The 12,653-nt window shown below is 40.3% G+C and overlaps 3 protein-coding genes across 6 annotated transcripts in view; 2 read left to right on the forward strand and 1 right to left on the reverse strand.

Moving 5' to 3' along the window:
• The first annotated feature begins 1,855 nt into the window (after positions 1-1,855).
• LOC124180127 lies at positions 1,856-6,253 on the forward strand. The gene is made up of 4 exons (XM_046565237.1): positions 1,856-2,010; positions 2,880-3,010; positions 3,237-3,602; positions 4,792-6,253. Exons 1-4 carry the CDS (start codon positions 1,947-1,949, stop codon positions 5,119-5,121), a joined length of 891 nt encoding a protein of 296 aa, XP_046421193.1. The 5' UTR covers positions 1,856-1,946; the 3' UTR covers positions 5,122-6,253.
• Positions 6,254-8,844: 2,591 nt separating this feature from the next.
• On the reverse strand, positions 8,845-10,886 carry LOC124180128 (protein TIPIN homolog). Its single transcript, XM_046565238.1, has one exon. The coding sequence runs from the start codon at positions 10,592-10,594 to the stop codon at positions 9,725-9,727; it is 870 nt and encodes a 289-aa protein (XP_046421194.1). The 5' UTR covers positions 10,595-10,886; the 3' UTR covers positions 8,845-9,724.
• Positions 10,887-11,378: 492 nt separating this feature from the next.
• LOC124180122 (structural maintenance of chromosomes protein 5) overlaps positions 11,379-12,653 on the forward strand; it is a 148,661-nt gene continuing 147,386 nt past the window's right edge. For 2 of the 4 annotated variants that reach the window (XM_046565222.1, XM_046565221.1), the window contains exons 1-2: positions 11,379-11,674; positions 11,893-12,559. In XM_046565222.1, the coding sequence (XP_046421178.1) occupies positions 11,616-11,674; positions 11,893-12,559 (726 nt within the window). In that variant the 5' untranslated portion in view covers positions 11,379-11,615. The remainder of the gene's footprint in view (positions 11,675-11,892; positions 12,560-12,653) is intronic. The other 2 variants (XM_046565223.1, XM_046565219.1) reach the window with 2 other exon arrangements.

The following is a 12,653-nucleotide window of genomic DNA, read 5'->3' on the forward strand; positions in this document are numbered from 1 at the left end:
TTTTTGAGAAAATTTACACAAGATCATCCATCTTCGGTCAGTTGAAAGTGTAAGTGTAGGTATCATCGCAGGAATCGTGCGGCCATTTAACGCGCTGAAGATGTTTATCCATCTGTCTGTTTATCCATCCTTTAGCATTACTCACTGGAGTAGGTACTACATGGTCTATTATTAACGCATCAACGTTACTCATTAATATCATTCGATCATACCTATAACAAGGAAGACGGGGCTGATTAATCCTTGAACGACGTAACTATATTCAAATTTACCGATTAATGTGTAATTGCATGAACCCGGATTGATGACGAATTCCTCCCAAACGATTCTGAAATTAAATTAGCTGAGGCTGACTGCAGTGTGCTTGGTAAAAAGAATGTCCTAGATTGAAATAAAAAAAAGTAGACAAATGTCTAACGGTTATAACCTCTGCTTGTTCCCTGTCCAAGTCTCTAAAGAACGCGAAAACGTTCTACGTTTCAGACAATTCGGAGATCACATGGATGCATTGGGGTTTTATTTTTGAATTTAACAAACTTCTTTGTTATTCGTAGTGTAAGGTAAAACTGGCATTTGTTATGTTTGAATTGATAACGTGGAATATTAGGTACCTTATAGAGTTTTTTAAGAATCCATGACTCGACGATTTGTAACCAAAGGTAATCTATCAAACAAACACGATTATATATTAATATGACAACAAATGCAATATTTCGTATCTTAAAAATTGCGAATCGTGCGGATTTTTTAAAAACATTCTTCTTTTTGAACTAATATTTATATCAAAGTCATGTTAAATAAGACCTATGCAAAAGAACATGAAATACTTTTTTCGACTATCGTCATTTCGGGACTAAGATTTTTTAATACATCAATAACGGACACGCAGTCTTAGTATTCCGACAAGTTACAGGTACATTTCGAGAACGGTTTTAAAGAGAAATTTTTACAAAACTGCTTGGCATAATAAAAAACGCAAGCTAACATCCCTGCCATTTGCGGTACGGAATTAAAAAAGGAACCGCTTATTCCTATGGTACGAATAGTTCAACATCTCGTACCAATCTGAACAAAAGTTCACTCGCGTCTTCGAATTTAATTTTGAATTTTGATTTCGATACTCGTGTCACCCTGTAACGAAAATAGGCTTGTATGATGAAATTTCTCGATTACTTTAATTGCTTACAGGTAACTGCTGTCAACAGGTGTAACTAATTTCTTTGCTTTCCGCAGGGCATCGAGCCTTTGTTATTATAATATGCCTACGAATTGTTCGAGCAACTACTGCGAGTGGATTTACGAATTTGACCTTTAACCCCTGACCTGATCCGTCTGGCCTTCCTCGTATTTTTCATCCTTCCTATGAGCTCGATTGTAACTCGACGACGACCGTACACCAGTAGATCTTGGACCAGGAAGATGAGGCTCAAGGTTGCAAGATCTCGCTTTGTGACTCGCTTCTGCAACAGGTTGGACCTGTCTCCACCGGCTTTCGACCATACCGAGAGTCTCGGCCAACACCGCGTAACAAGTTACGGCTCTGCATTTCTGTAGTTCCACTCACACTGTTATACCTGGACGTATTATATCCGAGGAAGAGAAAAAGATTCGGACAATATTTTTCACGCATCGCGATATTGCGGACTTTCGTGATTAAAACATGCCGATGATGCGTGCGTGCTGATTGCTAGTCGAGCTGCCACGTTTCCATCCCGGCAATTCATCCGGCTCGCGTGATACACCGAGTGCCCCTATTTTTATCTCTTTTTTATTTACTTCTCATTTTTCTCTCTTCTTCTTTTAGTTTCTAGTCATGTTTCTCCTCATTCTCTGATATTAACGGGATGGAATCCTGGGAGGGCCTAGCAGTTCGCACTGTAGGGAGGAGAGGGGCGTACATATATATTAGAGAGCCCCCTGGGCGGGGGGCCCAGTACCGTTCAAAGATGCGAGCCGTTGGGATGCTGCGGTCGGGGTTCATTCTCGTCTTCCTTATCATTACCTACGCCAGTGAGTACCGGATATTACTTGACCACGTCGTACGCACGTACTTAGAAAAAGATCTGCACCTTTATCTTATCAACGATCGAAATGATCACGCATACTCGAATCGCACAATTTACTATCATCAAAATTATATATCAAAGTGAACCCGTACAAGTGATTCATTGCTTACGGATTTTCGTAAAAACTTGGTGGAATTGTGAAGTGAAATTTTCATCCAAGACACACCTCGAACGAATGTTGCGGTGTACTCGGGATTAGAGAAACGAGATCTTTGTCTTTCAACAGAATACGACTCATACTAACTTACGAATATGCACATATTCTTGAGTTAGACTGTGTGACCGATGTCCTTGCGTTAAAACCGCCTTTTTCAATTACGAGTAGTTTTTACTCGCAAAACTGCTTTCATTCGCGAAAATCCATCTCACGGTTCAATTCCGCTTTCTCGAGTTTTAGTCAAATTTTAAGATTATCATTGACGAAGGTTTTATGCAGTATTTATTAAATTTGGACATAAATTACGAGGTTGAAGTTACAGTAATGCTAGTACAAAGTATGAAGTAGGTTTGTGCAATACAACGTTACAAGGTTCGACCTGACCAAAAATTGAACTTCATATTTATTGCGGTAGAATCGTCGAATCCTTAGAGTTTCAGTTGAATCCAAATCGATTTGAGAAAAAAATATCGCTAGTTCACACGATTCCGTGAGAATCTTTTCCTCTGGTTCTCTTTGTGCAAACTATACATATACATATAAAAAGAACACTACTTGCGTCGATAAAAAGTAGTGATAGTTGTTTGACAAGTTTTGCGAGAAATAAAAGGTTGATAAACATTATAATGACGTTCTTTTTTAAATTTTGCATACAGACACCCTACCTCTGCAATACTTGCCGTCAATTCCTGGGTACGTTCCGGTCTACATCCGAAACGGCGATGAACCCTTGGAGGATATTAACCTCGCGCTCGCCGAGGCCTTCGCTGAGCACTCATCTTCTAAGGTACCTGTAACGCTTACACGCATATATGGTTCCATGTGTTTATTTATTGCATTCGAGAAATGCAGCTAGAACTGCCTAGGCTGGAGGTCCGCGAGGATGCATAGTGAGAAGTGACTACAGAGGGCATGAAGGGGTTTCTTGTATGCCTGTAATTCATGAAACCCTTCCGATATACGTACATTCGCTAAGTTTTTCCACCCTTGTTTATACGTTATACCCTGAACAGAACCTGAAGGAATCTCCGATCGCGTTGGACGCTCTGCAGCCGGTTGACTACGAGCAGGTTTCGAACGGTGTGGACAAGGTCGAAAAAAGCACACCGGGCGCATTTGAGCTCAACGAATTAGGCGCTGAGCAGAAAAACGACGATGCAAACGCCGAGGTCTTGAGCCTCGACGAGCCGGCGCCAACGGCGGTGCAACGCCGGGAGACGAACCGATCGGACGGTGAGAAAAAATCCGAGGCGGTCACGCTGGAGGTGAACAGGTCCAGAATACCGCAGCTTCTCACTGCCCAGGAACACGAGGATGAACAGACCTCCGAGGCGGAAAAAGTGCCACCGATTTCCCTCTCCGAGGAGAGCGCAAATGAGGTAGATAGTCAAAGACACCTTTTAAATGGATTCCAGCATGAACCGAATTGAATGTTACGAAAAAAAAATGGATAAGGAGACTCGATGTGATGCTCGAATGGTCGTACAATTGTGGCTTAAAAGGTGGATGAATGTTTTGAGAATTTGTATTTCAACAAACAATTATTCAATTCCATTGGCGTTGATTTTATTCGAAAATACGTGGATCATACAGACCCTGTACGACTATCCCTTCAATGACCAAAACAATTTGTATAACTGATCGCGTAGTTACGGGCAACAATGATCCATTTCCTTCTTCTTTTATATTTTTTTTTATTTTACGCCAAGCCAACACGTAATATAACCGTGCCCAACTTATGAACTTCGTGATAATAGACTCGAAAACTTGAAAGTAAAGACGTTCCTAGAAATACAAAACGTGTATTACGACTGTGATAATTGCATTGTACATGCAACAGGAATAAAATTCGCATAGATATGCGAGAAAGTAGATGACAACGGTAACCGTACTGAGGTATCCGTATATCGTGCTTTAAACATACTTTTAGCCACAGAGATGCATGAACTTGTAAGGCTATAGTTTTAGATTACAACTTTAGAAGACTATTTTTTTTAACATTCATGATAAAAAGACGACTTGTACTTCTTGAAACGTTCTAAGAATAAATACGGTGATTATAGGATGAATATTGACGGACATGGCGACTTTGCAGGAATTCAAAGAAAAGTACACAAATGATGGATGCTCGACGTACGGTTATGTTCAACAGCGATATTGAATCAACCAGAATTGCAGAGAATTCATTACAGCCCGAAACTACAAGTACAAGTAGTGTCTACGCACACACGTGTCTACACACAAGAAACAAATTGAATTTAGTAAAGATGGCGACGAAACATGGCGAAAGAATTGTTTCCCTGATTCAAAAAATGCAGACTCGCTCAATACCGGTCCGAATCAGCGATGTGATCACTATTTTGTTGAGACAAATAAGATTAGTTTAAGTCAATAAAATATTTCTGTTGCCATGTTTACACACCATGTTTTGTAAATTGACCAAATATTTTCTCTGTGTGTACCGGTTCGAGGCTTGTTTTGTTTTTGGAATAACGCGTGTCAATTTTCCAAAACGGCCTCCATAATTAAGCTCATAAAACAATGGAACCAATATCTTTTTTTTTTCAGTTGAACAGCGTCCCAGCCAAGGAAGCAGAGGACTCGGACAAGCTCGGTTCTGAAGAGAAGTCGGATCAAATCAAGCCGACCGACGCTGCCGATTTGAATCCGAACTACCCGGAGCTGCCGGCGGAAATACCGCAGCAACACAACAGTCAGGATTTTGGAACACCGGCTGAGGGTCATCCGGAAGCCAACTCGCCGATGATCATCATGGGGGAAATCAATAGCGCAGAATCAGTGAGCGAGCATTCTTCAAGCTTGTCAAACGGGAACAAAGATAACTTTGAGAGCAGCGGCATTGCGTCTGATGATTCCGCGGCCAACGTATCCGAGTGAATGACGCTGGTTAAGTTAACGTAACGTAACGTAACCCAGTGTTAAGCTGTAGCAAAGAATGCAAGGAGGAGCCAAATTACCTATTGCCAAAACGAAGCTTCGTTGATTAACTTTATGCGTGACGGTGTAGCTGATTATAAAACGCTGCGAAGTCAGCTGGGAGAGAATCCGATTAATTGAAATTGATCAATAATTGCGAGTAACGAATTGTTAATGTTACACGTTTCGTACGAAAGAAAACGCAGAAAAGAAAAACACGTTCAAATTGAATGCTACATTTTTATTTCTAAGACGGACTTTTATAAAAATAATGATTAAAAAAAAAAAAAAAACCAAAAAAATTATTAAATAATATTTATAAAACTATCAAGCATTTTCTACAAGTAATTATTGTGTACTGCCTACAAACGCACGTTTTATAGTTTCGTCGATTCAACAATGATGTTATTCTCGAAAACAAATCACACGTAGTCTTCGAATCGTTGAAAAAAAAACATCTTTCCTGATTTTGTTATTATAGAACTCATCAAGTACGGTTTGAGCCAGGTTTGCATTAGCAGTTAGGAAGAATTCTAAACAACCTCGCACGTGACGTCATCGATAAATTGTAATAATCAGCTTAGCACCTGTGTGTAAAAATCACGGTAGAAACTAAGTTTCAATAATTCAACATGCGCGCAGCGCCAGACCTCTGCCATATACTCACTCATCATTCATTACTCTTCTCCATTTACTATTCTAGTTAGGGTAATCATTTTGAACTATAAGGGGACATAAGAAATTGTACAAAATCACGAACAAATAGTGTCAAGGGTAACCGAGTTACAGATATAGATGTAGTTTTTCCACATCCAAATTTAGGTATGTGTAACAGTTCAACGGACAGTATCGTGTCGCTTTATTCAGATCTTTCGGTATTGTATGCAGGAATAGTTTCTATCGGTATTTAACTGCAATCATTACTCATACTTGAAAAATGTATAAAAATCGTGGGCGTGATGGCTAATTTCGGAATGTCGTCGGGCATTAAGAATGACGTCAAACGCGGCATGATCATTGTCACGACACATGTGTAAGTGGCGATGATCGGATCGCATATTATTCACGTCTATAAACTTTTATTTCTTACTTATTTGATGTGTTTACTTTCATTGCTCATACGATACATTACACTATCAGTCGATTTTCAACACAGTATTAAAATAAAGGTAAAAATATTTTTCCTTCGTCACATAATGCGTAAGATGTCACACATTTTATGGTACACATTTTATGGTCTCAAATTAACATCCGGGGTCTGGTGTCTCTTATCGTATGAATCGCGTGAGTAAATACCGGAAACCGACATCTACACATCGACGCAAAGACAACAAGCGAGAATAATTTGTCGTTGTACGCAAGTCGAATGTAATTTGGCCGGGTAATAACGACACGCCAAATGTGTCAACCGGCACCGGAGTTCCCCGGATTCATTAATCACCTTACGATATCTAAAACACCTTGACGAGTAAACGAAAAAAGTTCCTCTGGGTTTTCCTAGCTCTTTCTAATCCCGTAAAATTGTTCGCCCAGTCGCTGCGTCAAGGTAACTGGAATGACATTAGCGACAGAGTTTCCAGTACCGTTTGTGTCACCGTGTGCCTGGAGCCGGTGAAAGGTCGTCTCGTCGACGTCGACCTCGAGGTGGTTCCTGTAGTCCTGAGCGAATCTCTCGCTCGAGATGACGAACCGGCGGGATTGGAGGCTGCAGATGTACGCCGGAACGTTCTTACCAACCGCCGGAATGAAGATATCCTCGATCGGGTGGCACTGGAACTTCCTCGGTTTGAACTCGGCACGCCGAAACTCTACCGGCGAATCGGCAATCGGCGATGGTTCACGGAAGTTAGTCCCCGCTTCCGGTGGCGCCATTTCTTCTGGGACTAAAGACCGAACCGTTTCGGGACTCGAAAATCGAAGGTTGGCGAGCTTCGACAGAGCGGCGATGGCGCTTTCCTCGAGCTCTCTGGATGTCCGTCTGTGATCGGCGGGCATCGAAGCTTTTTCGGCCGGCGGCAGCGGAAAGCTTGGCGGAAATTCCAGGGCCCTTGAGGCTGCGGGTGGAAGCAGGAGGCCGAGCGAAATTACCGTTCTTACAATCGCAACGACAGCCGGGACGTTGTAAGTCATCTCGATTCGCTTGGCTGCGCACGTGAGAGCAGTCGCGATACGACCGCACATTCAGGGCGGGAGTCAACGATCCGGAAACTAATTAACCGCGGACGTGCGTACAGCGTGTTTTGACAGGTTGCGCGTAAATTGACTCGTAACACCGCGACCAACAGCCTTATGTGACGTGACGAATCTCAGGGAAGACTCGGAGGCACTAAAGCTGCTGGGCCGTTTCATCCGGGGAAAGTTGATCCACGATCGTGCGTTTAGGAACTTGCCTAGGCACCAAGGCGCGATACTCGTATCATCTACTGGCATGCACCGTGATCGCGATATCTGTGCATATATGCGCTTCTTATCTCATGTTTGGCTTGCACGTGGCCGCGGCGAGAATCCTCGTATTTCAAGCCTGGTGCGACACACGTCACTAGATACGCCGTATTATAAGCTAAGGAATCGGATGAATAACTACACTGTCGTATGAGATTCAATGCTCGGCGATTTTTTCATGGCGATCTTGATATTTTACTGAAACATTTACTGGGTTTTGGGCTCAAATTCAGAAATAAATTACTTTTCGGATTGACTTTCTTTTTCACCAATCTCGTGTTAGTTCGAATTATTAAAAGGAAAATTATGAACGGTGTAACCACGTTGCGGAACGCTAGAATTTCGAATCTGTGGTATGAATCATCTAGAGGAGAGCCAAACTGAAGAATGATAAAATTGTTGAAAATTTTCTAAGGCCCTACCTGAATAAATGCTTCGTGCAAGGTTTTCTTACTTCCTTACAATCGTTTGAAAGTTTCAACACTCGACAATTCGAACCAGTAAGGATATTGATGCGTTGAAATATTTTCAATTCGTCCGGTATTACGACCGTTTCAACCGATGAGATGCCACATAGTCGTCAACCTGAATTCCAACCATTTGGAGTTTTGACTCACATCCACGTTTCCTGTTTTTAATTTCTCTTATTTAGCAGTTTAGTGCACGAGCGTGCCTTTGAAATGGGCTTTTCCAGATCGTTTAAAATAACCCAAACCATAGTTAGGTCTAAAAAAAATACCCGAGACGTCTATAAGGTGTATTCTGTTATAATTCGTTAGAATCGATTAGGATGACTAATGGACGTTGGTATCGTTTCAAACAATCTTTTTTCACCACATCTATTATAATTGCATTTATAAAGTCATAATTGAAAATCATAAAAAAATTAAGACTGTGGAATCGCGGCAGATAAGTATACAATAGCGATCCTTGAATTTTTTTATATAAAGCAGTAGCGAAACTTCTTGCGCTTCGCAACCCATAATCGAACGGAGTCTCTTCAAAAATACTCAAACTTGCAATATTCCAAAGCTGCATACATATTTTGTAATACCTTAGTGAAAATTTGGCATGAAATACGGAGATATAGCGTCAAATTGGAACTCTATCGAATACTTGAAAATCAGGTGGACGTTTCCCCGCTATATTATATCTTCGTGTAATTAATCTCTCGCCTAGTAAATTCGCAGAATTTTAACATTTCAAGAAAATTTAAGTTGTGCAAATAAAAAACAGTAGTTATAAAATTCTACGTTTTTTATTAAATATTTTTATATTCGTAATTTAAATGCTATTTATTTATCTATATACCTAACTTTAACATGCGTCAAGCAATGGTTCATTCACCACGAGCTCTTGAAATAGACCTGCAATTTACTTAAAGTGTATTCATGCTTTGCGTTAAAGACTATAAGTATGCTCCTGCCACAGTGAGTCGAAAAGATAAGCTTCAAGAGATCCTATGGTATACTTACAGAGTAGAGAATTTTGTACAGAATTTATGAGTATACCCAAAGATTCTTAGTTATCAACCTAGATATAGATTTTCGATTCAATAGTAGTTCTACAGAAACACTGTGCTTTTTACTCTCGATGTGCAGAGTTTACAGCTTTTAAGACAAATTGATCACTGTACATATGAATATATCGCTCGTGCCCAATAATGTAAAAAACGGAAGTGTAAATACTTGAATATATTAAGAAACAATGGGCTTCAAAGTCTGCGTGGCAAGGTAAAGTGTAATAAATTCAAGGTTACAAACATTTTTCTCATAGAAATTTTCACATTGAAAATATAAAATCTGAAACGTAGTAGTTCTAAAATTAGAACTTCACCATTTAATCCATCAAAATAAGTGAAATGTTATTTTGAAAATATTGTATTATAAAATATTGTGGATAAATAAATTTTTCTTGGCAATTCAGACTGTTACAGTTTTTGATACCAGATATTCAGCTTGGTATGTTTGGATTATTTTCTGTAAAAGCAACGGGGCTTACTAAATTTCTTTCATAAAATATTTTGCTAAACATGGACAGTTATTGAAAATGTTACCCATGAATATTCTCCTGGGAATCGATGAAAGTGATGTGATAACTTAATGTTAAAATCAAACTTGAATTATTCACCGATTGAATCTGTTACTGTACTTTCGTGGTTTGGCATTGGAGCAACATCTTCTTGACTTCCTATCACTTCTCTTTCCAAAGCGATTTTTTTCGCCTCCTCGGCCTTGATTCTGGCAAGTCTTTTCTGAATTGCTAATTGCCTGTTCCTCTCCATTCTTTCTTTCATTTCATCGGTAATGTCTGGGTGGGATGTTGCGATAGCTTTTCCAATTGCTGCATTAGAATTGCTCGAAACAATGGAGGCATGGGGTCGTTGAGGGGTAACGGAGTGACGTTGCTTCTCAAGCTCCTCAGCAATCAGGGCGTCAAACTCATCGATGGGTGCGGAGTCTTGAACGGGCTCATCCTCCTCCTCCATTACGTCGTTCAACGCGACTTCTTCATCCGTCAACATTCCAAGTCTTATTTTTGTCAGATGTGTTTTAACTGCCTTTTTGTTCCCCAAGACTTCAACCTTGCCTAGAAAGTCATCGAACTCGTATTTTGGAAATATTCTGTGCGCCCAATATTCTAATTTGTTCATCATCCGATCAAGGTCTTTCTTCTCGCAGCCTTTTCCCTCAAATTTAAAGTTCTCGAAGTGTTTCTCGATCATGTGAATCCCTTTTGGCCCCTTCAGTCGCTCAGCATCCAATTTTGGCTGAGGGTTTCGCACGATACGTTTCTGGCCCGAGGTTGATGGATCGATCCTCCTTTGTCCTGAACCATCAGGATTGTCCGAGTCATTTCCGTTTTCTGGCAAGTTCGAATTATCCTCGATCGCTTCATCCGACGCGTACCCACCTGTGTTTGACCCGATTTCATCGTCAACATCATTCGGAAGCAAACTGTCTTCAGGATCAGACAATTCGGCCACGGACATCTTAAAATCGGAAAATCCAATTTCAGGTTGATAGCAACAGAGAATTCTTTGTTGTCGGACCGAAGCACTCGAAGTCGTTATTGGGAACTTGGTGATCGTTGTATCGAAATGTCAACCAAGGACTCAACTACCGCTTTCCCGCCAATCATTCGGTCAAGGTGTGTGAAAATGGCGGATAGAGCGGCCGTAACGAAAAGTTGGGCGATCATGGGGATAACCTCAAAATGAAAGGTATATACAGTAATGTTATTAGTAACAGTATACGGAAACGATTTAGGGTACGGATTGTCTATTAGAACTCATTTTCTCGAAGGCTCGAAACATCAACATTTTTTTCCTGATTTTCTATTTGAGAGCTGAATTCTCCCGACGAATTGTTCATCCTTTCAAGAAATGATGTCAGCAACTTTTTATTCAACTGATCGGTTTGCGTTAATTCACGTGTAACTTGTTCGTGGTAATCGTTCGCCGTTTGTTCCGCTTCTTGACATGTAACACTTTCTTTCAGGCTCGTTTCAGGCTTTCCCGGCATTTTTATTCGGATAATATACACGACCGATAACAGATATACCCGCACAGTACGAAGTACTAAAATAACACGAAACTGATAAGCTAATTGAATCTATCACACTATGAAAAAAAATTGAATTAGGAATGAGAAACATTCAGCGTGGTTTCTGTCAACCTCTAGAAGTGGCTACATTCACTGTGTACTACATACACTGATATATATCAGTGGTACTACACCTCAGTGGGCTTGCGACTTCAAAACTGGACAAATTCATCTGGTGCCAACTTCAAACCAAAGGCAGTATGCGTCCAGCGTCGTGGGTCGCCGTGGGATATTCACACCGGAGTACGTAGTACCGAAGCAAAAATAAAAAGTTTTGAACCTCGTGTAAGATCGAAGACAAGCATTTGATCGTGAGATTCGTTTTAACTCTAGCAATGGTTTTTCGATAAAAATGATACATGCCAAGTGCAGTTTGCTTGAGTTTAAAAATCACTTGACCAATTTACAATGGCTAATAGCAATGTTGAACGTGGCATTATTGTCAAGATATGCGTTGAAAATTTTGTGTAAGTTTGTATACAGACCTATTTATTTGCTACATATTATGGAAAATTCTGACAAAGTTGTTATTTTCTCATTTCATCAATGTTAACCTCATCATGTAGATCCTCGAGATGAGAGATGAATAATCTTCATCTTACCATTATTATTGCTATGTTTGTAACTCCCACTGCAGATATTTACTGATACAACAGTGTTGATCACATAAATTTATGGATTTCAGGACCTACGATCATGCGATAATAAAGCCAGGCCGAAATCTAAACGTTATCATTGGTCCCAATGGTACAGGTAAGTCTACAATTGTGTGCGCCATAGTCCTGGGCTTGGGAGGGAAACCAAAAGTTATTGGAAGAGCGTTACATGTGGGAGAGTATGTGAAATCTGGTCGGCAGAAAGGGAAAATAGAAATCGAGTTGAAAAACCCAGGGAAAAAAAATCATATTGTCACCAGAACGATAACGTCGGATGGACATACGCAATGGATGCTTAATGGAAAACATGTAAGCCTGAAAGAGGTGGAACAATTGACCACGAGCCTCAACATTCAAGTTGACAATCTGTGTCAGTTTTTGCCACAAGATAAAGTTCAAGATTTTTCTAAAATGAATCCCCAAGAGCTGCTCGAAAACACAGAACGATCTGTGGGAGACCCTATACTGCTTGAATATCACACTAAGCTGAAAGAGTATCGAAAGCGACACATTGATCTGCAGGAACAACTGATTAACAAAGGTAACTTGCTTGAACGACAGACACAAAAGTACGATAGATTGAAGGAGATTGTTGGCGGTATTAAAGAACGAACTGCTATCAAGACAAAGATCTTAAACCTGAAACAAAAAAAAGCTTGGCTCCAGTACGATCAAGGTCGTCAGCAATTAATGGAGGTAAGTTACTAAATATATCTGACAACGAGACTGAAAACAATTCACTATCATAACTTGCAATTTTCACATGTTATGTACACAATTATTTGAGATG

The sequence above is a fragment of the Neodiprion fabricii genome, chromosome 4, assembly GCF_021155785.1.
Source record: "Neodiprion fabricii isolate iyNeoFabr1 chromosome 4, iyNeoFabr1.1, whole genome shotgun sequence".
In the NCBI taxonomy this organism is placed as follows: domain Eukaryota; kingdom Metazoa; phylum Arthropoda; class Insecta; order Hymenoptera; family Diprionidae; genus Neodiprion; species Neodiprion fabricii.